At 39.5% G+C, this 27,681-nt stretch overlaps 1 protein-coding gene across 1 annotated transcript in view; it reads right to left on the minus strand.

Annotated features, from left to right (window-relative positions):
* The window catches only part of LOC115433574 (vacuole membrane protein 1-like), a 99,467-nt gene extending 74,572 nt beyond the window's left edge, over positions 1-24,895 (minus strand). The window contains 5 exon segments of the mRNA XM_030155054.1: positions 9,552-9,662; positions 11,964-12,054; positions 18,256-18,394; positions 20,414-20,516; positions 24,770-24,895. Of these exon segments, the coding sequence (XP_030010914.1) occupies positions 9,552-9,662; positions 11,964-12,054; positions 18,256-18,394; positions 20,414-20,492 (420 nt within the window). The 5' untranslated portion in view covers positions 20,493-20,516; positions 24,770-24,895.
* Positions 24,896-27,681: the final 2,786 nt, after the last annotated feature.

Below are 27,681 nucleotides of genomic sequence, written 5' to 3' on the forward strand. Positions count from 1 at the left end.
TCCAATAAAAGTACATCATTTAACACAGGGGTGTCAAACTCATTTCAGTTCAGTTCCACATTCAGCCTAATCTGATCTGAGGTGGGCCGAACCAGTAAAATAACATAAATAATAAGATAACTTATAAATACTGTCAACTCCAAAGTTTTCTCCATGTTTTTGAGTGAAAAAAGTAAAATTCCATGACGAAAAAGATTACACCTACCAACCGTACTTGAATATAACATGAACAAAAATGAACGACCTGAAAATTCTGAAGAAAAAAAGTGTGATGTTAACAATATTACACCCAAGTTGATCATTTATACATGTGCATCACAACTTAAAGGTTTAGTAACAGGCAGAATATTGTTAAAATTCCACATACTTCTCTTAAGACATTTCACATTGTTCATATTTGTTCAGGATATTCATATTTTTTGTAAAAGGATAGTCTATAAATGTAACTTTTTTTCTAATTTTACTTTTTTATACTAAAACAAAGAGGAAAATTTGCAGTTTTCATTATTTATAGGTTATTATGATAATATTTTACTGGTCTGATCCACTTTAGATTGAATTGAACATCCTTGATCATTAATATCTTCAGTGTAATTTTTGCATTTCACAAATTCATCCCAGGGGCCAGATTGGACCCTTTGGTGGGCCGGTTTTGGCCCCCAGGCTGCATGTTTGACACCTGTGATTTAACATAACCAGTCTTATTATTCTATGTGGACTAAAATTTGGAAAAACAAGAGTAGATAAAGTCAATAAACCACCTCACTTAATTGATTTTATGTTCATTTAGTTTAGGTGATGCTCCATGATCATTGGAAAAAAACCCATGTGTTTGATGTCTCTGTTAAACTAGACGCATGGAACAATGCACACGACCGCTGATGCACATGCTCTAAAGAAGCTTCCTCTAAGTCCTCAGTCAGAACAAAGTGTACATCAGTGAAGGAGGATGTGAAAGTTGATTGGCCAATAGCTGCCGTCAACTCCATTTTATAATACTCTAGACTCAGCACCAAAGACCTGACAAATTAAACAATAATTTTTGGTGTGTGACCTTGTGCATCACCGTGAAAGTAGACACACACACTGTGGTGGAGCAGCAGTGTGGGCGTGCTGACTGAAGTTGTAATGGAGCTTGTGAAAGGAGGGGGGTTTACGTTCTAAATTACATCTACTAGTTGACTCTGCACATGGAAACACAAGTGGAGGGAGTCACCACACAGACCCTGAAACTGTGAAAAAAAAAAAAAAAAAAATCCTATGAGGAACAAAGAACAGAAGATGGTCAAATGACCCAGGAAAGATATCTGAAAACGTCAATGATTTTAAGTGAAATTCGGTCAGATTTAGCTGGTAAATATAGTCCATAATTTTTCCTGGTATGGGCTCATCCTGTTAGTTTATGGTGGTGAATGTAACCCCAGACCAGACATTAATGGGTGACCATAACCTGACCAGTTCTCAGCGACCACGACCACAGTACGGGCCAGTCATTAACAGATCGCTGTGGTCGTCAAGGGCCATTTAAGCACATTAGACATGGTGCAACCAGCAGAACCTGTTAACCACTTCTTACAGTGGGAGCCTGCTGGAGGCAACGCAGGGCAAACATTCTGAAGAAGCCCTGGTCAGGATCAGCGAGGGAGGCAAGAGAAGGCTGGAACCAGGCCAGTGATGCAGCCGACACAGGGAGGAGCGGTGTGGGGGGGGGTTCAGTAGTGGGTGGGAAGTGGGGGTTTGGTCCCGCTGATTTATCCATGTGGTTTCACTGTGTTCAGACTCACTGTGACCCCCCACCCAGAGATGGGGGCTGCACTTTTCTTTTCAGTTCACAGTGGAAATGATGTGAAACGAACCTTTACATTTCATATTCAGATACAGGACTAACAGTGGCGCGTACCAGGATTTTCCCTGGGTTTCACAGGGGATGGGTCTCTCCACAAACATAACTGAGGCAAGAATTCTTATTATTACAAGGTGTGTGTACAAGAACCAGAAAAAGAGAAAGAACATTAAAAAAAAAGAAGAGAAGAAAAAGAAGCTAATTATTTCTGATGCCGTCTACTGGTTTTACTGTAACTTGGTATATCACTTACAGAGTAAAGTGTGTAATGGTAGGAAAACCCTGCAGACATTCTTTGTGAAAGGCGAGAAAAACAGTGTTCACTTCACAGCTGCATTGTACTAAATGTTGTTTGGAGTTTCCTATGACTTTACAATTACAGCTACATGTTTGCCTCTGCTTTAATTATACTATGGTTTTCTTTATTTTGACCCATAATGTTCTACAGTTAAATGTCATTTTAGCCTCATGTAACATCATCTATGGTCAGTCGCATCTTTGAGTTTCTGGTTAAAAACAAGAATATTCATCTATATAAACATAATTTTTAATATGTGTAAAAGGAGGAGACTTCTTTTACAGCACAATTAATCAAAACACCACTTTATAAAATTATATAATAGTAAAAGGCTATCATTTAAATATCTGCAGAAGTGTGTGGGATACTTTGGATTTGCATTTCTACATTTTTAAATTTGTTTTTGAGTTTTTGTATTTTCTTACAGATGATCAAGTTTGCATGTTTGAAAAAACATTTAAAAAAATTATAATTACTGTGTGCATTTTTAGATTCAAATATAGAAAATAACTCAACCTTGGTTTGAAGACATACATAAAATGTGCCATAGATCATATAACAAAAATACAGCACTTTATAAAGATCAGATCAATTTTATCAAAACTGTAAAAGATCTAAGTCTGAAAATGTTGCAGAATCAGAGAAACTACAAGTTCCCACAAAAAGTCCAGGAGCAGCAACAGAAACCTGAAGCCAGAGACCCACCTAAGGGTGTGTGATGGTGTGACGGTGAAATGAAAAGCACTGGTCGACCTTTATGGAAGAATTTCATAACAAAAGTGTAGATGAAAAAAGCCCTGAACACCTGCGGCGTGCCAGCAGCGCTCTGGTTTGGTCTGGTCAGGTTTGGCTTGTTCTGGCAGAGTCCACACCGGCTGCACACTAAGCTCAGTCTGGATGTGGATCTTCCTGTGGCCTCTGAGTGGGTTCCTCTATGCTAATGGTTATTGTACCGAGCATTAACACGACGTCGGGGGCCTCCGAGACAAAGACGGGCCTTGAATGCCTTTGGTATGACCGTTTGGGACACACACAAAGATCCCACTTACACATCTGTTTGGTATTCATGTTTGACGAAGCTGCTGAAGATGAGTAAGTCACAAGACATTTGAGCAGATCTATGTCTCCAATCTAATGAGGAAGACAATTAATTATTAAAAAACCATGAATGAAAGCGATTGTTCCGCAGGATTGTTGAACATTCCCTGCTATAGACAGTGGAACTCCTTCTGTGGTATTTAATATCTAACTTAAAGTCAGCAGCTGTAGCTCTGAAACTTAACAGCGGTGTGTAAAATTCACAATAACGTGTCTTTATGGTATGTAAGTAATACTGCCTATTCAGTAGTAGGAGGATCAAATCCAAGCGATAAAGTTCTGACACACTATCTAGATGTAGTTAAAAATTAATGGCTTCAAATTGAATTTAAGAGGTGTTGCAGTTAAAGCGAGAGATCTATTACTGCCAGCCAATGGTGAGTCAAGAGTAGTTTTTCAGCTTTTCAAAGAACCACTGAACTTGATCCTGATGTGTCACTCATGTTCCAGGTGAAATGCATGCAAGGTGTCGATTCTCACTCCAGTGATCAGATTATCCTATGTGCCGCTATGAGTCACGTTTTTACCAAAAATGCATACGCACACCGCCATGACGATACAATGCAAAAAAACACTAACATGACCATATTTAATCAGTTTAAGAGGAGTCGGTTTTATCAGCTCAAGAACTAGAGTCAAGACAAAGAGACAAGTGGTGGAAAATTTACTCCAGGTCAAACAACCTGATGTGTGAGTCACCAGGTTTGTGTCCATGTGAACATGAAGGCGTTCTATTGTTTGTTTCTGGGTTTGTATGGAGGCTCGTCGGTGTAAAGTCTCAACAATGGTCAGGTGAGTGTGTTTGTGTGTGTGTGTCTGTGGGGGGGGCACTGCCAGCACAAATACACCAGGGCTTTGTGCGATACCCGGCCGGCACACCGTGACCGAGTTTCTCTGTGCACATGTTCTGTCAGAGTGCGAATGTGTGGGCGGACTGTACGACTGTACAAGCCTCAGAGCGGGAGAAATGAAGGCAGAGTGTGAGACAGTAAACGACAAAGCGGGGACAGAGTGTGGAAGCCGAACCCTCACAGCGATCGTTGGCTCTAATTCAGGCCGTGCTGCTGGTAATTGCCAACAGTCAAAACTTAATTTTAGGGGGGTTGCTGGGGAAATTCTGTATATTTTACACAAACCTACTCTGTAACCTATAATTTGGCAATCCTTAAAGAAACTGAAAACAGAAAACTGGAGAATGTTCCTTTATTTAGATGAGACACAGAACTGCAAATCATGACAAATAATCATGATTTTTTTTCTCATCCCATAAGATCGGCCTTGTTTTTTTTCCCTCCAGTGACTCTGACATTTATGATCCCAGAAAGATGCAACATATACACCTCTCACTCATAAAACAGCTCAGAGACAAGAGGCAGAAAAAAACCCACTACCCTCGTTGCTATTATGTAAACAGCAACATGCACGGCTTCAATTATGATGACTTTAATTCTTTGTTGCTGTTGATTTAACGTTGAGCACAACAATTTTCATGCTGCCCATAATGACTTAATGGCAACAGCCATTACTGAAAGTAATTTAATGGTGGATGACTCAGATGAGCTCTCTTCTAAAATATTTACAACATTCCCAAGCTTTCAAGAGTCACACTCATCGCTAACCCCTTCTCAGTTAAAAGAGGATTTATGGAGAACAGTGACACCAGTTGTCACTAAAAAACAAATGCTTTAAAACCTAAGTGGGGATGAGAGCCGGTCCTGTTCATTACTGTGAACTGGGTGATTATTGGAGCTAATGCATGTGCAGGTGCACGAACCCCAGTGCAAACGTGTGCATGTGATCGCAGCGATCCTCGCCTCCGCAGGCCCTACCGAAATGAGATCTGTCTAGTGTTCCTGCATGATTTTATTGTTTTCATGGTCCGTATTGTAAGCACCCACCCACTACCTCCTCCCTGAGAGCAGCTGGATAAAATACACTTGATGGTGTGCCAAGAAGTGTGCTTTTTTTCCTCCTTCTTCTCTGCGCCTGAGTTGCAGGGTTTTATCTTTCTCCAATAATCGGTCCTGTCCATGAACAATGATCTCCTGCAGTCTCAGCGGGATGCAAACACAGAGCGCAGACACAGGGCAGCAATTGCCCATGTCAGGGAACAGGAGAGCTGCCACTTCTGCTCTGCTTTCATTAACTGGGATGTTGGAGCATCTCTGGCTCTGCACCGCCCTCTGTTGGTGGGTCTGTAGTACTATCACAACATACTACGGTCCGCTTCGGAAGATTAAAAGCTGTAGGAGCCAAAACCAGATGGGAAAACGCAAGACTCAGAAAATACCCACCTTCCATCGGCAGGATTTCCAACTAGGTATAAAAATAAATCACCTTACACAAATGTTGGACACACGAGAAACGCTTATATGTTTCTGTTTCAAGCCACAAAACCGAACAGTAGAGTTACATCTGATGGAATCTTAATAATTGTTGGCAATTGCAATAATTACGACCAAAAACACCTAAAAACCTCCCGTCACAAGGTATATTTTCTATAGCCCAAAACAGAGCGTAGAGAAGTGGGTCAAGGTCAAGTTTCCTGTCAGACACTTGAATTACAACATACTCATAAGTAACTAAGCAGCTTTAACATTTGCATTGGTCATCTGTGGTTATCAGCTATAAACAAAGCACCCAATAAAACAATAATTAACATAGCATCTTCAATGTAATATGTTGTAAGACCCTGTCGATAGTGGGTGAATATAATAACATGCAGCAGGAAATTACTAATAGATGACTAACTGCTTGATTTCACCCCCAGAGATATGCAAGTCAAAATATTTTTTTTTACAATTTATTCACCCTTTATTTATTTAGGAGGTTTCATTGAGATACAGATCACTAATATCTAAAAGTGATAATAATAAACATCATGCAAAAGAATTCATGAAACGAAAGTCAAACTCAATGTAATCAACCAATAAATCCAGAATTAACATTAAAATGACCACAAATGGAACATAAGCAAAGAGCGATTTTGACATTTTTGTGCCATTATTGTTCCTAAAAATTGTTAATTCCATTTAAGAACATTAATATTACCCTTTGGTCAGTTTTGGAACCAAGATCAACTTTATAAGTCAAAATACTTTTTACAATTTATTCACCCTTTATTTGTTTAGGAGGTTTCATTTTGAGATACAGATCATCACCATCAAAAAGTGATAATAATAAATATCATCTAAATGAATTCACGAAACGAAAGCCACTGAATATCAAAGTCAATGTAACCAACCAATAAATCCAGAACTAACATTAAAATGACCACAAATAGAACATAAGCGAAGAGGATTTTGACATTTTTGTGCCATTACTATTCTTAAAAATTGTTATTTCCATTTGAGAACATTAATATTACCCTTTGGTCACTTTTGGAACCAAGGCAAGGTGAGTAGGATTTGTGTGATCTGTTGCAGAAGTCAGATGGTTTTAGAATATAGTTGTTTAAGTGATTGTGATAATCTACAAGCATAAAGAACAAAACCAGCTTTTGCAATGCAGGTTAAAAGATCTGTAAAACCAGAGATGTGGATGTTCATGCAGAAAAGACAAATAAAATTAAAATAACTATTAAATTACTTCTTGAGCTTAATATAAATAAATTGAATTTAACGGATTTTAAGCCTTTTCACAGACCTGCAGACACCCTGGATCATATAACCGAATCTATCATGTCAGGAGAAAAAGGAGGTGACCGCAATATTATCAGAGGAGGAAATGAAAGAATTAACTTCAATCAAGGAATTGAGACTAAAGAAGAAAAAGGACAAACAACTGGGAGGGTCAAAGAGGAGTCATCTGACAACAATGCAGAAACAAAATCACATGTTTTATCATGTGAAAAGAACGACATTCATAAGGATTCAACCTGTTACTGTTTGTCTTTATACATATTACAAAGAGGAAGGAGTTTACACAAAAGAACTCGAGTCATATGACAGTTTATAGACCACTACGTACTGATTTCTTCAGGTTATTGACATTTGTTTGGTTATTAAATTGCAGAATGTCTTTCATTCAATGTAGTGACACAATACAGTTATATAAAGCAATTAAACATCTATTTTCCTGGTATTCAAACAGCCTTCTTTGCATCATTCAGTTCTAGCTTTGAAAATTAACATTAATATATCAAAACACAGCATCAAGACATATAAAATACTGGACTCTGATGTGATTTTCAGACATTTATCATCATCTGTAGGACAATGATGCCATCTACTGACCACTAGAAGTAAATGCATTACATAATAATAGATTTCATTGTAAAACTAACAAATTGAATGACAGAGTAATATGTAATAGGACTCCAATTTATTACATTTTCACGTGATCCTTCATCTTTTGCTAATCAGTCGTTCTGTTAGATTTCATTTGTAGTAATATAAACACACAAAAAGGCAACCAATGTACCATTAATGTCTCTGCAACTGGTAATTTAACCCATTTAAAGCAACAAAAATTAATTGAGGTGCATCACCAATTTGCAGTCTGTATGAGAGGCCATTCAATAAATTGCAGCAATTATATTTGTACTGTGCGCACAAGTGTTCATCTCTAGTGGAACCACTTACAAAGTCACTGTGCTCATGTTGTTTTCCAATGTTAACAGAGGTTTCACCCTGAAATCTTAGCCGTCAACAGTGAAGAGCTGATAAACATCCAGACCCACACTTCTGTCCTCAGTCGTATCATATTATACAGCCTTTTGGATGGGATAACAAACAGCTCGAAAAAGGGTCAAGCTGCGACTGTTGAAGCTGTAAGTTTACAGGGACATCTTAACAAGTGCTCTGAACTTGTTTGCCCCAGATATAAATAACTGACCCAGTCCTAGTTTCCTCAAAACAGGACATTTCTGCTGGCACTCATTGCATTCAATTACCACAGAAATTCTTCAACATTTTTTATATTCAGAAATCGGAGAAATCTGTTCACGGCCCATAAATCTACTCAGGAATCTCAATAGCTTCTTTCAGCATCTATAATTATAATTCTCTGAGGTCAGTTTTGTGCTTTTTGCTTGTGTCTTGTTTACTTGTGTCATAGTTTAGGAGAGGAAGCAGCCAGATACTAGATCAGACAGTGTTCCTTTACATAAATGTGGCCAGACTTGAAACTAAATTGCATCAGTATTTGACTAGGCTTTTTTCAATATCTGGATATCAGCCAGTTAAAATAATGAATGATCCCCACAGTCTGCACCCCCGGCAAAAACACCAACAAATAACAGCTCACATTTTTCAGGGTCACATGAGGTCATTTTTACAACTAATGGCACAAACATATCATCTATCAGCTGCTGAATCCAACAGCACTGATGTATAGTATCAGAGAAACCCTGTTACAGCAGCTCCACCAAAGAGCACCAAGTTCTGTCATGAACCCGATGACACCACAGGCTGCAGTACTGCTCAAGGCCACTAGATGGGGACATCCTACTTCAAAACCTCCCACAAACATCCGCACAACTACTACTCAAGAGTAAAGAAAAAACTCTCAAATTACATTTGGGAGCGCCAGAGTTTGGCTTTTTCAAACCAGCAGAATGGAGGACATGCACTTCAAAGTTTCCAGTTCAGCTCCACTGGGCGAGGGCACACCACCGCCACTCTGGACTCCCTCATGACAGATGGACTTGGACCAGCGACGGCGAGCAGATGTTTAGGGACCCCGATGTGATCGACCCTGTGTAACCAACAGCTCCCTGTGCTAAAACTGAGCAGCGACACTCAGAGACCAAGAGAGATAGGACCGAAAAACAAAACAAAAGAGCAAAAGAGGAGAAAAAAGGGGGAGTGTAAGCACAGGAGAGGCACGGACAGGAGAACGAGTGAGGGAGGGAGTGTTAGAAAGTGAGAGTGAGCGACACAGTGGGGAGCAGGAGAGAGGAGAGAAAGGAAAGAGAAAGAACTTGGAGGGGGGAGGGAGACTGTTTTTATCCTCATGTGCACTCAGTTGGAGGGGTCAGTGAGTGCGATTGTTCCTGGACTGCCTGTCAAAACAGTGCGGCTTTTATCTCCACCCCATTCTGAAAATACGTGCACGCACGAACCCAGCATCGCACTCACATTCACGCAAACATGTGTCACTGCATGAGGAGCCTCCAAAAGCCTTCAATAATAATAACACTATGCTCAAAGCCTTAGCAACAACCCAACAACAGCATCAACACAGCCTTTTTAGACCTGCGTCACTGCACCCCCATCATCCACTGTGTTTGAGTTTCAGCTTTGCATTGCACAAGTGAATAACTGCAGTGTACAACTTGTCATGAAGAATCACAGAAAACATCTCTCTTACCAGGTAGAGGAGGAAGGTGTGCAAGCCGGTGCCAAGACCCACCGAGGAGAGGATGCCCAAGCCAACCCAGTAGGCGCACCACAGCGTCTTCTTCTCAATGTAGCGCACATACTGCAGGGGCCAGAGAGAGGGACGGTCAACCACATGGCAGAGACACATGCACAGAGTGTGAGGAAAACAAGAAGAGGTGGGGGGAGAAGACGAGGGGAGGGACAGAAAGACACACACTGTCAGAAGGTACAAGAGTGAAAGTGTAAAAAACAGAGGGCACTTTAAAGGCTGGGAGAGGGCAAGTGAGTGGTGGAGAAAGAGAGGGAGTGAGAGACGCTTTAGAGACAGAGGTTGTTGTTGAGTTGAGAGGACAGAGCCGTAGGGTAGGAGTGTTCAGCACACTGACACAAGAACAGTACCATTATTCTTTCTGGTGGCAGCCAGCTCTTACACAACTACTAAAGAAAGTCAAGCCAAGATCTTTCTATCTGTCTCTGTCAGCGTTCCTCGTCTTTCTCTCCCTCCACCTCTGTCATCTACCTCTCCATTCACACCTCCTCCCTTGAGCCAGGGCAGGTTGTTTTCAGGAGGAAGCATGGAGTGTGTAGATTACGGGAAGAAGGGAGGGGGCTGGGGAGTAGAGGGGGGAATGAGGAGTGGGAAGTTGAGGGGAACGGGGGGGGGGGGGGCTTTACCTAAGAACTCCATTTCCCAGGAAACCCGGCTAAACAAACACATCATGTACTGCCCCTGTCTCTGCTGGCAGAATGCTGGGAAGTGCAGTGCCAGCCATGGGCGATTTGTTATGTGTGGTTACTGAGAAGTGATTACACAACTCCTTGAGTAACTGCATTTACAGCTGAAAAAAACTTTATGGAAGAGGGTTTCAAAATACGACATCACATGGATGGAAAAAGACAGAAAAAGTGGGAGAGTTCAAGATCTACAGCATGGCTCGCTGGGGTTTACATAGCTGAAGGAGCTTGCTCTGCGGACAAGAAATTAGTAGGTCAGACTGAGCTTTATGAGAAGTTAATGATTGAACGAGCCTGATGAGGCAAACTCACACAAGATTACACTTGTTAGAGATGACATTCATGCAGATATCCTTCACAGACACGCTTTTGTTTTTGACTTATGTGCCAGTGTGATAATGCAAACTGTCTTTATTCTAGTGAAAATACATTCAACTACACCTTAAAGCAATGTATGACTTTCATCACAAATTTTTTTTTCAAATTTGTAAAACCCAAGTGATAGCTTAAAGGTGCGGGAGACTTTCGTGACCAATTTTTCATCATATCTGTCCAACCTCAGTCATAGCCTCAGTATCACGAATCTGTAAGTCTGTCTGTCATTCCTCACCTGAATCTCTTGCATTACAGTGAACAATTTCTTAGTTCCATCCACCACAAACAAACCATGTGTTTCCAAACAGAGCCGGGAGGGAACTCCAGCATCTGAGGAATTTTGTCGCAACGTGCATTGTGGGAAACAGAGGCTCATGCAGCCACCTGACAGCGGCAGCTGCTAAAGACACGACGCAGAAACAGCAGGAGCTCCCTTCCCTCTATGCATATTCCTCCAGCCGTTTCTACGTTTCAGACGTGTTTGTTTCATCCATATATCATATGGTCGCACTGCTGCTGTCTGGTGGCTGCGTGAACCTCCATTTCCCACAATGCATGTCTCGACAAAATTCCAAAGATGCCCGAGTTACCTCCCGGCTCTGAATGTAAACACATATTTTGTTTCTGGTGGATGGAACTAAAAAACTGTTCACCGTAATGCAAGCGATTCAGGTGAGTAATGACAGACAGTCGAACAGATTCATGATACTGAGGATATGACTGAGGATGGACAGATTTGATGAAAAATTGGTCACGAAAGTCTCCCGCACCTTTAATTATCACTAATCCAGTAGTCTTTCCGTGGTTATGCACTTGAGTCATTTCCCTCACAGTGAATGACTTCAAAGATGACTCCCTCATAAACACAGTCTGCTTATTACCAGAACTAACCGAACCTTTTTGGAAATTTTGTTGAAGTGCATTGTGGGAATGGGAATTCCACGCAGCAGCAATTTTGCGGTCTCTTTGTGAGTGCTGAACCAAAATGTGTCCTTGACCTCCATCCACCGACTATACTCATTCTTAAAAACAACCTTGGTGGACTGGATAATTTTACGTTGTAGCGATCTGGCTCATTTTCATGCTCAATCTGTGAGAAACTGCTTTTGCATGGTCACTTGGAGTCACCTTCGAAGTTGTTCAACATGAGGGAAGTGCATAAGCACAGAAAGACTAATGGATTAGTGATAATTAGGCTATCACTGGGGTTTTACAAATTTTAAAAAGTCATACGCTGCTTTAAGTATGGTTTCATACATACTTAATATAAATAGTTTTATTATTAATTCACCTTCTGGTGTGTCCCTTCAACGCAATAGGCAATAGAGAGGAGGATAAGCAGGATCAGCAAGGCAAACACAGTCTGTCTCTGCTGCCAGAGCCTGAATGAAGGAAAAGAAGATGAAGCAGATACAGAATGATGGATATGGTGAAGATATAAAGGTGAAGAGAATATGAGGCAGGGTGTGTATGTATGCAATGAGATGGTAGATAGGTAGGAAAGGAGGAAAAAAGACCATTTGAAGCATTAGTGAACAGCAACAGCATCATTTACATTTGATTCTTTGGGTCAATGATGATGATGCTGCTGATGGAACCTGTTCAAGCCACTGCAAACACTGCATTTGCAGCCTTCATCAACAAAATGCTTTCAACGCAATACGTCCATATTTAATTGCTACATGCTGCTTTTCTGTATAAAACTATGACATCTAGCTTATTCTGAAACTAATAAAATGCTAATTCAATTATAAAATAATCCGACTCCTTATATTGCACAACAAAACTATAATTCACTTGACATATTTTTAATTAAATCAGCTAAGATCTTGAAGACAGGGAAGTTATCTATCTGTCTGTCTGTTCAGTGCTCAAGGCTAATTCTGATCGAAAAAAAAAAAAAAAAAAAGAATGTAATGTCTTGTCTTAAAGCAGGAGTCCAATTTTCTGGAGTGACACTGTGTGAGAGATCTAATTAGACTATTATCAGTACCTGATATTAACTTTTTGCCTCATCAGCCTAGATTGAGTCTAATGTGTGAACCAGATTGATTATGGAACATGAAGTTAAAGAAAAATAAAGGTCGTTCTGATTGGCGGCCCAAGAGTGTGTACGAACCCCATGGTCAGACCGTCCATGGTATGAGTTTAGGGTCTGGAGATCTGGGCTCATTCACTTCACTTTTGCACATCATTGAGCTGAAGCTGCCTTTTTCAAATTTAGGGTCAAGGTCCAAAATGGGTCACAGGGCTGGCTTCATTAAGCTACCAATTCTCAGAGTAAAATACATAAGAATACCAAACAATATACAAATTAATTTTCCCATCTGAAATAGAAGAACAGTTTTCTCAGGAAGAATTTAGAAATGTTGACCTCAGCACCACAGAGAAGAGGCCTCAGACAAAAGTAATGTAAAAGAGACAAGACGAAAAGGCTAACAGGATGGAAATGATATAAAATGACAAAAACAATGTAAAAGGTAAAACTTGATTAAAATAACATGGAATGAAAATTATGTCCAAAACGTAACACAGAAATAATGTAAGCTACAAAGATGACACGAAATGACACTAGACAAAAACAATGTACCAGACAAAACAGAATGGAAATGGTGAAATGAAAATTATGTAAAAAAAAAAAAAAATGTGACAAAATATGCTAGAAAAATGTAAATAAAACAGCGAGATGAAAACAGCCTAGAAATCTAACAAGATAAAACAAGAGGTGACAAAAAATTATTTTGACAAAAGATGAAAAATTCCATCACCTGCCATTTCATCATTGATGAACATGTGACGGCAAACCTGCGGCTAATTAGCCTAGCCTAGCAACATCACTAAATATTCTACTCATGTCTAATCTTAATAATTTAGCACAGAGGATTTTACAGTTGTGATTATGGATATAAGTGATTTGGTTCCAGAGTTTGGTAGTGTCTAACTCTGATCATATTAAGGAGAACAAAGACTTAAAACCACCGGATTTGGGCTATGACAAGCCGTTGGGCCTCGACTGTAGCAACACCTCAAGCTGACACTTTTCACAAAACGGTAGTTCTTTTTAGATTTCATAAGGTGTCACAGGAGATGTTAAAGATAATCAGTGAAATTGTGTGGTTCTTATGAAACCAACAGCTTCCAAAGAAAAGTTGCTTACTCAGGGTTTGGGCTCATGTTCACTACAGTTAGCTTCGTTGTGCTGAATTCTACTTCCTGCCGAAAACTGTATCGCCAGCCGCTGCCGAAAACAGTTCCCCCTTCCTAAGTCAGCCATAAAGAGGACAAAGTGCACCAAATTCACCCTGTCACACCAGAAGAGCTCCAAATGTGAGCTGCTAAAGTCATTCCACTCCTTTGGATTCGCAGTCTTATTCTGATGGGGGATGCAGTTTTCGGCAGTACCCGGTGCCGAATTCTGCTCCTGCTGAAAACTGCATCCCCAGCCGCAGGTGATGCCCTTTTCGGCAGTATCTGTTTATATTGTTCTATATTTTGTGTGTTGTGTATCTAAGATTCAACTTTAGAAAGTTTTATATACCATACAGTTTGCACACTTTAATATTAAACAGATAAAAAAAAAAACATAACTGCAATATCTTACAATATTATTAATTGCTGCACAGCTGTGATGGTGACAAGAGGTTGAATAATTCAGTTCATTTCATACCCTACAGTCTGAAAGGAGAAAAGGTTGTGGCAGGATGCATTCGGTGCACATTGTCCTCTTCATGGCTGATTTAGGAAAGAAGAGCAGTTTTCGGCAGGGAGTAGAACTCGGCACAACTGCAAACCTGCGGCTAATTAGCCTAGCCTAGCAACATCATTGACTATTCTGCTCGTGTCTAATCTTAATACTTTAGCACAGCAGATTTTACAGTTGTGATGATGGATATAAGTGATCTGTTTCCAGAGTTTGGTAATGTCTAACATATTAAGGACAATGAAGACTTAAAACCGCCTGATATTGGGCTATGACAAGCCGTTGGGCCTCGACTGTAGCAACATCTCAGTCTGACACTTTTCACAAAACAGTAATTTAGTTCTTTTTAGATTTCATAAGGTGTCACAGGAGATGTTCAAGATAATCAGTGAAATTGTCTGGTTCTTATGAAACCAACAGCTTCCAAAGAAAAGCTGCTTAGCGTGTATCCTGGCTAATGGCTAACCTCAACTGCACTTAGATGCGGTTCTAAAACTCCATGTTTTAGAAGCCTGGGTTCAGAAGTAGGTGTAGAAGGCCCCAGCTGTGTTCCCCTTGTCAAAAACCTACCGACATGTGAAGTATGAGTCTTGTTCATCAAACAAAGTGAATAAACACAGCTGTTTGTCAGTGAACCCACTGACCTGCCTCCTCAGTCTGTCATTTATTTACAACCACTTTATTTTATAGAGTTAATTAAAGCGGACAAATAACTAATACGAATTACTCAAAAATGACATTTCTCCTCTGTCTCCTAAGATTATCCACAAAAAAAAAAACAAAATCGATTTTTTAGTAAATATCTTCAACATTATGAACACTGATGTAGTTTGAATAAAAAGCTACTGGGTTAATTGAATCTATTTTCTATTCAACTAATTACTTCATTCACTCATTAATTAGATTTTCAATAGGCTTAGTGTATACAGGAACTTTTTTTTTTGTAGTTTTTCCCAGAGTTAAAGGGGCTCAGCCTGTCTCCAGATTTAGTCTTCAGTGCCCTCCACATATTTTTTCCATTAAATCTAAATTTAGGTGCCATCACAGCACACAGTTATTGAGTTCACGCTTTGCTCAAACACAACTTTGTCTTGCAGAGAACATGAAGCTCTTCACCTCTGTCCGTATCCTTTATGTCACAACTATTATCTCCATTTACATCTCGAGCACAGTGCGATCAGCCATATCACAGAACAATATGTCGCCTGAGGACTCTCCCTACATGTGCTTTAAGTTACAAACCATGTCTATCAACACTCAGGGTAAAGTATTTCGTGCTTTGGAGGGCCAAGCCCTAATGTGTTTGCCTGTATCCCCCTGCAGCAGTTACAACATGTGTTTTGCGTGTGGGTGAACGGCAGCTTCTTTCAGTCAGAACACAGCTCGTGGTGCTTGTGGCTCACCACATCCTCTTGTAGTTTAGAAAATAAACACGTTGTCCTCGCACAGTTAACCACAAAGGCCTCCCTGTGCGCACACTCTGACCTTCTTTAAGGCCCTCTCTGTGTCAACAACGATTATTAGATGTGTAAAAAACCATGTTGTGCAGCTCAGAGAAGTGATTGTGACATCGTGTGGTCTGACGACGATGATGCTTTGAGGCTGAGGTAAGATAAGTGCAGTCCCTGAGGTGGAGACCATTTCATGACAGCAGTGATGACGTAGGTCACAGGTGTCAAACATGCGGCCCAGGGGCCAAATCCAACCCGCCAAAGGGTCCAGTCCGGCCCCTGGGATGAAATGTGAAATTGTGAAATGCAAAAATTACACTAAGATATGAACAATCCTTTTAGTTCAGGTTCCACATTCAGACCAATTCAATCTGCAGTGGGCAGGACCAGTCAAATACTATCAGAATAACAGAGAAATAATGACAACTGACAATGTTTCTCTTTGTAAATATTTTCATGTATTTACACTAAAACAAAGTATAATTTAGCAAAAAAAAAAAAAAAGTGAAACACCTGAACAAATATGAACAACCTGAAATGTCTTAAGAGAAATAAGTACAATTTTAATAATATTCTGTCTGTTATTAAATGTTTTGTGTGTTTGTAGATCCACTGTGATCTGTACGTTCTAATGTACATGTGGAAATGATAAACTTAGGCAGAATAGTGTTAAAATTACACTGATTTTTTCAGTTCATGTTATTCACATCTTTTCAAAGAATAGTTTGTAGATGTAAACCTTTTCTTTCATAATGTAAATATACTTTTTTTGCTCTAAACCACAGAGAAAAGTTTGGAGTTGACATTATTTCTATATTATTCTGTTATTATTTTTCTGGTTGGGTCCACTGCAGATCAAATTCAGCTGAATGTGGAACTGAACTAACATGAGTCTGACACCCCTGACGTAGGTTAATGAGGAGTAAATGATAAGCAAGACCTGTGAAGTCTGTTGTTCTGTGTTGCTTTAGACACTTTATTAAACATCAGAATGCAGACAAAACTATGAGGGAGGAAGCCCTCTGGTCTGATAGCACAGAGACGACCAAGGTCAGCCCTGTCCGCTGTTATGTGTGAGTCTGTACCTTTTTGTTTTTGTGCGATTGCTATTTTTTCACCAGCATCTGTCAGAGAACAACAAGCATCACTAACACCGATATAAATAAAACCAGCCTCACATAAACTCTGCTTAACCAGTGTTAACACAACAAGTGGTGTCAATACAGGATAGGTTCAGATTGCAAATTCATGAATTACTAAACATGAGTTGGAGTTCATCTAACGTTTTATGCTCTATATATTCTGGTCAAACTTGCAGTGTCAGTCTGAAGCTGCAAGCATGAACTCATTTTAATCTTTCTTTCATCAGGCTGTGACGTGTTATTGACTAAAGTGATATGAGGTAGTTCATATTTTCATTTAAAGCCCAAGAAAACAAATTGGAATGTTTCTTTATACATACATACAATCAGTGGCTTTTTTTGTAATTGTCCATATAGTGTATATATCTCTAAACAGCCATATAAATATGCATATCCTCAGGCTGTTGTCATCTGTCTGACCCAGTGTCCAGACTGACAAATGAACTGGATCGACTATTCACCATCATCTCTGGAATGACTTTTCTGTGGAAACCAGCCTGTTTGAGTCAGTTCATACTTTTAAGCCTCTTCCTAAAACATAATTTTGCCAAAAAGTTTATCCTGGTTTTATCTGAGCTGCTGGTGATTCATTGTGTTTTCTTTCTGTGTCATTTTAATCTTATATTTATGTTGTTTTATCATTCCATTTCTTCTCAGAAACACTTTGTGCTTTGTATGAGAAGTTCTCTATGAATAAAGACTATTTTTATTATTATTATGAGCGATGTGTGTCTTAACAGTTTCATCTCACGGCACAAATAGAAAGCACATTTACTGTTGTAATTGAATCCAGGCAAAGGTGGGAGAAATAAAAGTGTAAATACCACACAGTGAAAAAACTCCACTACAAGTAAACGTGAAGTAAAAGAAAGTAAAAGTAGTTTCAGCAAAATGTACTATAAGCATGAAACTAAATCTATTTTTTTTTTATGACAAAATAGTTCTTTTCAGTGTTGCATTATTATAGAATGTTAAATAATTCTGTTTTTAATGCTAGCAGTTATATATAAGAGCATTTTAATGTTGTCACTTGTTGATGCAGAGCAGATTTTAAATGCCTTTGTACTTAAACTGTCTGTTTTCATCCTGGTGAGTGGAAATATTATCTGGGCTCTTTCGTCTTCTGTATCAGTAACTGATTATATTTGGGTTCTGAGTCAAACCAGACATTTGGGGATGTCATCTTGAGTTTTTAGAAACACTTTCTCACAGTTTTCAGACATTTTAGAAAAGCTGAGACGATACACTGACAACGAAACACTGATAGTTGCAGCTTGTGCTCGGTCTCACCTGCAGATCCAGTCTTTGAGGGTGATGAGCAGCTCAAGGCTGAAGTAGAAGAGTGTGAGCAGGGGTTTCTTCCATAAAACCAAGGCTTCACGCTCCTCACGGTCCTTCTGCAGCCTGTCATCCACAGACAGCACCGACTCTGCATGAAGACACATGCATGTTCACATACAACAGCACAAACAATAAAAAAAAAAATCAGACCAATGGCCCTGTAGCTTAGCGGTCAAATTCAAAGCTTTGGGAAATGTATCCAGATCCATTTATTCTCACCAGTTCTGTGTATTTATTCTATTACAGAAATAGCCCATGTTTTGCTCATATTCAATCAGATCTGTAAAAAATTCAAATTCACACTTGATATCATTGATACTGATTTATTGGATCAATCCACTTCCTATCTGTTATAATGGGAACATTTTTCAAAGTGGCACCAAATCCAGAATCAGATCCGGATCCAAATAATTTCAATCCCTTGTGTTGACATCATCATACAGAAGCTGTATACCAAGTTTGAAGTCAATCAGAACTGGAGTTTTGGAGAAGAAGACGACTGAAAGTTTTGTAATGGACAACAGACGACAACGACAGACGACGACAGAAGACAGATGACGACAGATGACAGACGACAGACGACGACAGAAGACAGATGACGACAGATGACAGATGACGACAGATGACAGATGACGACAGACGACGACAGAAGACAGACGACGACAGAAGACAGACGACGACAGAAGACAGATGATGACAGATGACGACAGACGACGACAGAAGACAGACGACGACAGAAGACAGACGACGACAGAAGACAGATGATGACAGATGACGACAGACGACGACAGAAGACAGACGACGACAGAAGACAGATGACGACAGATGACAGACGACAGACGACGACAGAAGACAGACGACGACAGATGACAGACAACAGACGACGACAGAAGACAGACGACGACAGAAGACAGATGACGACAGATGACAGATGATGACAGACGACGACAGAAGACAGACGACGACAGAAGACAGATGACGACAGAAGACAGACGACGACAGAAGACAGATGACGACAGATGACAGATGATGACAGACGACGACAGAAGACAGACGACGACAGAAGACAGATGACGACAGAAGACAGATGACGACAGATGACAGATGACGACAGACGACGACAGACGACGACAGAAGACAGACGACGACAGATGACAGACGACAACAGAAGACAGACGACAACAGAAGACAGATGACGACAGATGACAGATGACGACAGACGACGACAGAAGACAGACGACGTTAGATGACAGACGACGACAGAGGACAGATGACGACAGATGACAGACGACAGAAGACAGACGACAACAGATGACAGATGACGACAGAAGACGACAGAAGATGACAGATGACGACAGATGACAGACGACAACAGACGACGACAGATGACAGATGACGACAGATGACAGACAACGACAGAAGACAGACGACGACAGAAGACGACGACAGACGACGACAGATGACAGACGACGACAGACGACGTTAGATGACAGACAACGACAGAAGACAGACGACAACAGATGACAGATGACGACAGAAGGACAGACGATGACAGATGACGACAGATGACAGACGACGACAGAAGACAACAGAAGACAGACGACAACAGATGACGACAGAAGGACAGACGATGACAGATGACGACAGATGACAGATGACGACAGAAGGACAGACGATGACAGATGACGACAGATGACAGATGACGACAGAAGGACAGACGATGACAGATGACGACAGATGACAGATGACGACAGAAGGACAGACAATGACAGATGACGACAGATGACAGACGACGACAGAAGACAGACGACAACAGATGACAGACGACGACAGATGACAACAGAAGACAGACGATGACAGATGACGACTGATGACAGATGACGACAGATGACAGACGACAGCAGAAGACAGACGATGGCAGAAGACAGACGACGACAGATGACAGACGACAGACGACGACAGACACCCAATGACAACAATAGCTTACGGCCTAAATCTTGTAACACCATTTCAAGGTACAATTATTATCTGAGACGTTTTCCATTGGTGCAAAGCTCTGCACAGATAATAAAACGCTCATCTGTGCATTAGGTGGTTGTGTTTTTACCCGTCAGATCTGCGTTTTGCTGCTCCTTTGCACTAGGACGCCTCTGAGGTAGTTCACCTTCAGCCCCACCTTCTGCCATCTCAACCACTACAGAAGAGTCCTGCTGAGAGAAGAGTCGGCTTTAAATCGAATTCATGTCACATCCGACACACGTGTGCGTACTCTGCACACAGCGGCTCTGTGGTCGCCGTGCTCCCGCTGGTTCATGGTGCAGATTACTGGTAACAGAATCAGGTCTGTGCATGACCTAATGAGTGCTTTATTGGCATCCGTGTTGACACGAGGAGCACACGCAACTCTCCTTAATGTCTTAGTGTGTACGCCGCCTGGGGCCAGCTATTAAACACACAGAGTTAGAGTCTGCTTTGCCTTTTAGTTCACTCTTCCAAACACAGGTCTAAAAGCATGCATGCGGTTTTACTACAGAGCCTCACGTCTCCCAGGAATCTGTCAGCAAGCAGGGACAGCAGGACTCTGACATGGAGGTATGCAACTCACCATCTGCTGGAGCTGTCAGTGCCTTCTGCACCAGCAGCAGACTGGACCGTCCATCCTGCTGCTCCTGAGTGGACCAACAACTACGCACGAGTTCAGGCTGACCCGGCCTTTACTGCAGCAGCTCCTAAACCAGGGCTCTCAAACTCCTGTTCTTTCAGGTTCCACATTCGGATCGATTTGATCTGCAGATCTCCATATACTTAAGTATTTTTGGGACATAACATAAACATAATCTTTTATTCAACTTTTTTACTTGAAGAAATGACACTAAGCTAATTATTTTGTACGTTATTTTGTTTGTCATTCTTGTTATTTTTGTTGATTATTTTGTTATATTTTGTACGTTATTTTGTTTGTTTGTTATTTTATTCATTTTTGTTCTTTTTGTTGATTTCTTGTTTTGTTATATTCTGTTTGTTTTTCCTGCTGTTCATAGTTCACATATATCCGATTGGGTCTAAATACAGAGACCAATACATATGTGTGGACGTGGACATTAGAACTTTACTAAACCAACAGACACAGTGTTGGAGCAGGAGTTTTGCACCAGACTGTAACACAACAGATAAATATCCAACACTGCCATCTGTTAAAGACACCTGATACCAGTGGTGACTGAGTTTTGCAGTGCATCTGTCTCAGAACCAGAATTTACAAAAATACATCATGAGTGGTCATATTGTTGACATTTTCAGAGTCTGAGTCTCTTCTTTTCCATCATTTATCTTTTTTATACCTTTTAAGTTTTCCCTGTTTTACATTTTAACATTTTTTCATCACCTTTCATGTTATTTTCATTTTGTCATGTCTCTTTCCATTAAAGTACATTTCACATGGTTTTGTTGAGGTCTACAGTTCAGTCCAGACACTTTTCCAGGGTTCTCAAACTCATTTTTCTTTCAGGTTCCACATTCTGCCTGATTTGATCTGCAGTGGACCGGACCAGTCAAATAAGAACAGAAGAACCTAGAAATAATGACAACTCCAAATTTTGTCTTTGTTTTAGTGCAAAAAAATGCCCATTAAACTATGAAAATACTTACTTTTATAAACTATCCAAACAACAGAAAAATGTTAATAACCAAAAAAAAAAACCCTGAAATTTATTAAGAAAAATAAATGTAATTTTCTCAGTCTTCTTCCTCCACTTCTCATTAGTCCATGTGCATTCTGGATCAGATCTCCAAAGACACTAAACACTGAGGAACAGGAAGAAAAGAGTTCAAACTGGACTGAATTTAATACAGACATTTCAGGTTGGACACATTTGTTCAGGTTAGTCACATTTTATTGGTACAGGAGAGTTTGAAAATGGAAAGAGTTTCATAATTTAATGTTATTTTAGCATTAAAACAAAGAAAAAAATTGAAGTTGTCATTATTTACAGACATAATGTAATATTATTTTTTCCATCAAACCCAGTAGTAAATCTGCAGTGGTTCTTCTGTGTGGGTTCTTCTGCTGTTCTTATTGGACTGTAGATCAGATTGGTCTGGATGTGGAACCCACACTAACATGAGTTCCACAGCCTGGACTGTGGAATTTAGACACTTTGTAAATTCATCCCAGGGGTCGGACTGGAACCTTTGGGGGGACTGCATTTGGCCCCCGGGCCACATGTTTGACAGCCCTGCTCTAAACTCTGGAACCATCTGCCTCTGCAGATCAGACACACCTCCTCTGTCTGTTTTTAAATCCCTTCTTCAAACCCGTCTTTTCTTCTTGGCTTTTGAAACCATGTGAGATGTTTGACTGTACTATCTTTATACTATTGTTTTTATTTGGTAGTGGTTTATTGTTCTTATTTATCCATTTATTTTATTTATTTATTTTGTTGTTTTTAATTGTATGGCTTTGTATGTTTTTTTTTTTTATCTAGTCTTGTATTTTATTCTTTTATTTGGGTTTTATTTCTTCTTCTGTATATACTGGGGTTTTTTTGTACAGTTTCTATGTCTTTAAATCTATTCTATTTTATTCTTCTATTTTGGTTTTATTTATTCTTCTGTACAACACTTTGGTCCACTGCAGTTATTTTAAAGTGCTTGACAAATAAAGTTGGATTGGACTGGATCCTGTGCCCTGGGTCTGGATCAGTATTCTGGACGGTCAGGATAAAAACACTGGACACTGACCTTACACCAGACCGGGAATCCTCTCCTGAACTTTCTTTTGTTTTGGCAGACGGTCAGGATAAAAGGCTCATAAAAGAAAATTCATTCTTGCTATAAACTTCTAAATTATTTCTGCAAACTTGTCCATAAAGGTCATGTTTTTTCCAATATCGGTACTTAAGACCACAAGTGGATACAGTGTGAACTAAATCACAGGTGTCAAACATGCGGCCCAGGGGCCAAATCTGGCCCACCAAAGGGTCCAGTCCGGCCCTGGGATGAATTTGTGAAATGCAAAAATTACACTAAGATATGAACAATCCTTTTAGTTCAGGTTCCACATTCAGACCAATTCAATCTAAAGTGGGTCAGACCAGTCAAATACTATCAGAATAATCTATAAATACTCACAGCTCCAATTTTTTTCTCTTAGTAAATGTAAATATTTTCACGTATTTACACTAAAACAAAGTATAATTTCAAAAAAAATGTAAATAACTTGAACAAATATGAACAACCTGAAATGTTTAAAGTATGTACAATTTTAACAATATTCTGTCTGTTACTAAATGTTTTGTGTGTTTGTAGATCCACTGTGATCTGTAAGTTCAAATGTACATGTAGAAATGATAAACTGAGGCAGAATAGTGTTAAAATGACACTTAGTTTCAGTTTGTTCATGTTATTCACATCTTTTGAAAGGATAGTTTGTAGATGTAAACCTTTTCATTGTTCAATTTTACTTTTTTCACTCTAAAACACAGAGAAAAGTTTGGAGTTGACATTATTTCTATATTATTCTGTTATTATTTTAACTGGTTCAGTCCACTGCAGATCTAATTTAGCTGAATGTGGAACTGAACTAACATGAGTTTGACAGCCCTGGACTAAATGATGCACAGCAGCTTTCAGTGTTTTGCAGGCTGATTGGTCAAACCGAAGGAAATAAGATTCTCCATGTCTAGAGCTGCTCTTTAATACTTCCTGCATGAATGTATGAAGAGGAAAACAATGCCTGTTCTACCATGTGTAATGCCCTTACTGCAACACAAATACACATTAAACTCTGACATGTTTCTCAGCTGCTGCTACAAGGGTTCGGTCTTCAATCTAAACCTCAGCTGAAATGATTAATCGACTCAAAGTGATCCAAAACAAATCATTCAACCACAGTTCTCCTGAATCACAGCTTTGTTTCCTTCATGTCTCTGCTGTTAAACATTGGTTCCACTGTTGTGTTTCACACGGACGCTTATTGTGACGCGCAAAGAAGCTTCAATTCAGGAAAACTGCAATAGAATATTTCCCTTCAATCAATCCCAGTCGATTAATTGAATCGTGAATTTTTTTGCATTCGCTTCTAGCACCTAGTCGATTAATGGTTTCAGCTCTAATCTAAACAACAGTGGGTTTGACTCTGGATGAATGTAAGGCCTTCTTCACAGTGGCTCTGTGGTAAACAGTATCAGAACTACACTCCTGCCTGCATGAGGCACAGTAGCGCTGCACAGTTCCAACACTCGATTGCGCAATCTCCTCTGCAAAACAACCCAGACCTGTTGAGTAACTCCTTTGCGAGGGACAATAAAAAACTCAACACAGAGCACAAAAACTTCAGGACAAGAAACTCAATAAGCAGTCATAAATCTCCCCCTTTCAGACACAGATAACCACAATGCACTGGAGAGAAGCTATAAATCTACAAACTATAAAACAAAGCAGGGCGTCCACAGAGCAAACTTACCGCTCAGCTGATGTTTAATCCACAACAAGCTGTGGCAGCCCGGTGCTTATGTAGGGCAGAAGTATACAGCCCATGCAGTGCATCATAACTTGAATGCAGGGTGTGGTGGTGGAGGTGGAGGGGGCCGGGAAGGGATCGAGCTCTGATACAAGGTCTGAAGGGAGGGGAGAGCAAGCTGACAGAAGTGAGACAGAGAAAGACAAGGGGAAAAAAAAAGATTTCATCATTTGCCTGGTCGAACCTCCAGAGAGCCAGTCTAATTAAAGGTCTATAAATAAGTGGATCACTTTCCTGGAGCGCACTTCTAACACTTCTCAGTCCTCTGAAGGTTTCACACGGAGAGTGAATGAATGGCATTTGGGCAAAGAGAGCTCGGCTAATTCCCAAACTGAGAGAAAAACACCTCAGGACATTCCATTTTTCAGGTCATAAGTAGAGACGGTGGACTGCAGTCACCATGTGCACGGACTGAAACACTGAAGGACTTCAGAACCACAGCGCACATCACTTTAGTCCCACTGTGGCTTTGTTCAGGGTTCAGCATGAACACAAGCCAGAGTTTTGGAGCTGCTGCCTCTTGGGAACTTACGAATGGGAGAATATTTTAAGAAAATGTGCAAATTTTAGGAAACTACACGACAATATTAGACAAAGTAATGCAAATATTGTAGCTTCAAATTTGAGATAAGGTCTGCAGATAAGACTGAAGTCAGATCAGTTCCATCCTATGAGGTCTAGACCTGTCCTTTTACTGAGACAACACATCACTGAGAGCTTTGGTTTAAGAGAGTCCTCAGGTTCAAGGGGAAGTAATGGTGAAAATAGTGACTGACGCACAACGCTGCAGCTGACACACAAACGACCTGCAAATGGAACACCAGCAGAAAACTAAAGGTGACACACTTAGACCAAAACACAGAGCCGAGGAGGGACATGAACCTGGAACGAAAGAAAAAAACACAGAGCCGAGGAGGGACATGAACCTGGAACGACAGAAAAAAAACACAGAGCCGAGGAGGGACATGAACCTGGAACGAAAGAAAAAAACACAGAGCCGAGGAGGGACATGAACCTGGAACGAAAGAAAAAAACACAGAGCCGAGGAGGGACATGAACCTGGAACGAAAGAAAAAAACACAGAGCCGAGGAGGGACATGAACCTGGAACGAAAAAACACAGGTGAAAAAGGTGCAGGAATACTGTCCTGCAATGGAGAGATTCATCACTTTTTTATTTTAAAGATTTACTGTAATTAGAAAAGAAAAGAAAACAAAACATTTTTATTGTCACTGTCACAGGAACAGTGTATATCTGTTTAGCAGCAAAAACACTTAGTGCAAAAAAAGACTACATAAAAATATCACACAAAATACTGAAAAATGTAGGCATGTGCAGAAAGAAAGCTACAAGTTTTTATATATATATATATATATATATATATATATATATATATATATATATATATATATATATATATATATATATATATACACACACACAGTATATACACAGGGTGGGGAAGCCAAATGTACACTGAACATGTAGTTGTTTTTTCTCAGCAGACACTACGTCAGTTGTTTTGAACCCAAACATATACTGATGTCATAATCATACCTAACACTATTATCCATACCTTTTCACAAACTTTTGCCCATATGAGTAATCAGGAAAGCAAACGTCAAAGAGTGTGTGATTTGCTGAATGCACTCGTCACACCAAAGGAGATTTCAAAAATAGTTGGAGTGTCCATAAAGACTGTTTATAATGTAAAGAAGAGAATGACTATGAGCAAAACTATTACCAGAAAGTCTGGAAGATACTATTAAAGAAGAATGGGAGAAGTTGTCACCTGAATATTTGAGGAACACTTGCACTAGTTTCAGGAAGTGTGTGAAGGCAGTTATTGAGAAAGAAGGAGGACACATAGAATAAAAACATTTTCTATTATGGACATTTTCTTGTGGCAAATAAATTCTCATGATTTTCAATAAACTAATTGGTCATACACTGTCTTTCAATCCCTGCCTCAAAATATTGTACATTTTGCTTCCCCACCCTGTACACACACACACACACACACACACACACACACACACACACACACACACACACACACACACACACACACACACACACACACACCAACACTACTAAACTACTGACACAAAAACCAACTCTATACTATAGATAAGAAATATGTACAACAAATAAGGATATATATACAGGTAATGTATAGAATACATACAGGTAATATAGGATATATACAGGTAATATATAGAATACATACAGGTAATATAGGATATATACAGGTAATATATAGAATACATACAGGTAATATAGGATATATACAGGTAATATAGAATACATACAGGTAATATAGGATATATACAGGTAATATATAGAATACATACAGGTAATATAGGATATATACAGGTAATATATAGAATACATACAGATAATATAGGATATACACAGGTAATATAGGATATATACAGGTAATATAGGATATATACAGATAATATAGGATATATGCAGGTAATATAGGATATATGCAGGTAATATATAGAATACATACAGGTAATATAGGATATATACAGGTAATATATAGAATACATACAGGTAATATAGGATATATACAGGTAATATAGGATATATGCAGGTAATATATAGAATACATACAGGTAATATAGGATATATACAGGTAATATAGGATATATACAGGTAATATATAGAATACATACAGGTAATATAGGATATATACAGGTAATATAGGATATATGCAGGTAATATATAGAATACATACAGGTAATATAGGATATATACAGGTATTATATAGAATACATACAGGTAATATAGGATATATACAGGTAATATATAGAATACATACAGGTAATATAGGATATACACAGGTA

This window comes from Sphaeramia orbicularis, chromosome 14 (assembly GCF_902148855.1).
Source record: "Sphaeramia orbicularis chromosome 14, fSphaOr1.1, whole genome shotgun sequence".
Lineage (NCBI taxonomy): Eukaryota > Metazoa > Chordata > Actinopteri > Kurtiformes > Apogonidae > Sphaeramia > Sphaeramia orbicularis.